The sequence below is a fragment of the Chenopodium quinoa genome, unplaced genomic scaffold (genome assembly GCF_001683475.1).
Source record: "Chenopodium quinoa cultivar QQ74 unplaced genomic scaffold, ASM168347v1, whole genome shotgun sequence".
Lineage (NCBI taxonomy): Eukaryota > Viridiplantae > Streptophyta > Magnoliopsida > Caryophyllales > Amaranthaceae > Chenopodium > Chenopodium quinoa.
In genome coordinates, this window is record NW_018743074.1 from 1,534,279 (window position 1) to 1,536,347 (window position 2,069).

The 2,069-nt window shown below is 40.5% G+C and overlaps 1 protein-coding gene across 1 annotated transcript; it reads left to right on the forward strand.

Moving 5' to 3' along the window:
* The first annotated feature begins 267 nt into the window (after positions 1–267).
* Positions 268–2,069, forward strand: LOC110731636 (transcription factor MYC2-like). The gene has a single exon (XM_021911508.1). The coding sequence runs from the start codon at positions 568–570 to the stop codon at positions 1,939–1,941; it is 1,374 nt and encodes a 457-aa protein (XP_021767200.1). The 5' UTR covers positions 268–567; the 3' UTR covers positions 1,942–2,069.

Genomic DNA, 2,069 nt, shown 5'->3' on the forward strand with positions numbered 1-2,069 from the left:
GGATATGGTAGTACTTGAAGACACATCAGCACATGTATGTGGATCGCCAAGCCATCCAACCGTCCAACGGCATATCTAACAAAACTAAACTATGATCCACGTCCATAGAAAATTCCCGCATATGCAACTGTATACACCATAAACAGACTCTCCTCTAACCTTAAAAATAGAAAGTTTATTTTATGATACAAAAAATATTTCAATAGATATCATTGGAAAGTTCTCAAGTAGTAAATATTATCTTGAATTTTCCCCCACAAATCCCACCCACATACTAGTTGTGATAGTACCATATTCCATCAAACAATGTCCTTTCCCTTTTCCTTCTAATAATGCTATAAAGTTCTAGGCCCACCTCATTGGCCCACCTTGGGCCCATTACTCTTTTTTTTGGGTTTAAATAGAGTAACCACCTCACACATCTTGACATCTTGTTCAACCCACAATCATCTATCTCCTTTACTTTCCGATACCAAGTTTTTCTTTTCCTTAAAAAAATATTCTAAAAATAAAAAAAAATTATTTTTATAGTGATAATTAGTACAAGATTAATTTAAGTTAACTAATATGGATGAAAACGTGGTATTTTCATCATCTTCATCGTCTTCTTTGATATCACCATCTCCACAAACGCTTAAACAACAACTCGAGTTTTTATTACAAAACCAGCAACACTGGTGGAATTATGCCATCTTTTGGCAAACATGTACAAATAACAATAACAACGTTGTCAACCCTAGTTGCTCACTTTCCCTTGTGTGGGGAGAGGGCCATTTTCAGGGCATCAATAACCCAACAACAAGGCCCAAGAAGAAGCCCAACTTAGTTCTTAGTGATGACTTTGATGATGGTGGTTCTTCCATGGATGACGTAGTCACTGATGCTGAGTGGTTTTACATGACGTCACCTTCCAAGTCATACCCTTTCAAGCAAAGAGCTAGTGGGGGTGGAAGTTCAGGTACTTTGGCTAAAGCTTTTACTACTGGTTCTTTGGTTTGGTTAAGTGGGGCCCATTCTCTTCGTTTGTATAACTGTGAACGGGCCAAGGAAGCCCATTCGCACGGGCTGCACACGCTCGTGTGCATACCCGTGCCTAATGGGGTTCTTGAGCTTGGGTCCGTTGAGGTTATTGAAGAGAATTGGGCTTTGATTCAGCAAGCTCATTTCTTGTTTGGGCCATTGAGTAATTTTGATATCGGCCCAACAAAGCCCGGGTTGAGCTTGGGTGGTGGTGAGGATATTTCGTTTCATGACTCGGGCTTGATTGGTGCATTTAACACCAACCAAGCCCAACCTGCCAGCTTTATGGGCCCATCCGAGGAGTATGATGACTCGGACGAGCCCTTAAGCAGGCAGCGGGTGGTGAGGAAGAGGGGAAGGCGGCCTGGCACGGCTCGTGAGGGCCAGGCTACGGTGGTGAATCATGTGGAGGCGGAGCGACAGAGGAGAGAGAAAATGAATAGTCGATTCTACGCGCTCCGGGCCGTAGTCCCTATGGTGAGTAGAATGGATAAGGCGTCCTTATTGGCTGATGCGGTGTCCTATATAAATGAGTTAAAAGATAAGGTTAATGTCCTAGAATCACAACTTCAAATGATGAAAGTTGATTGCAATATGTTTAGTAGTATTACTAATGACACCGGATTATGTAGTCCAAGTGGGATTAATTGCAATAATAACATTTACAATAGTAAGATCCCGCTTGAAATCGATGTTAGGGTTTTGGGAAACGAGGCGATGATTAGGGTTCAATGTGAGAATGTTAATCACCCAGCAGCAAGATTAATGAATGTGCTTAAGCAACTAAAATTGCAAGTTCATCATGCAAGTGTATCCACAGTTGAAGAGATGATGCTTCAAGATGTTGTGATTGTTAAGGTTCCACAAGACTTGAAGAGTAACGCTATATTGAAAGCTGCTATTATTAGTAGGTTGCAGTAGTAAATACTAGATAGATCCATTTTCTTACTAAATTTAACTATGCTTCTTTTTCTCTTGTACTCCGTCTTTAATATTGCGTACTTAAGGTGTTATGTTTAATCATGATCTTATGAAGAATATTTTGATTA

What these genes read in the sequence shown, in the direction of transcription:
- LOC110731636 (XM_021911508.1), top strand. Translation starts at nt 568, where the DNA reads ATGGATGAAAACGTGGTATTTTCATCATCTTCATCGTCTTCTTTGATA.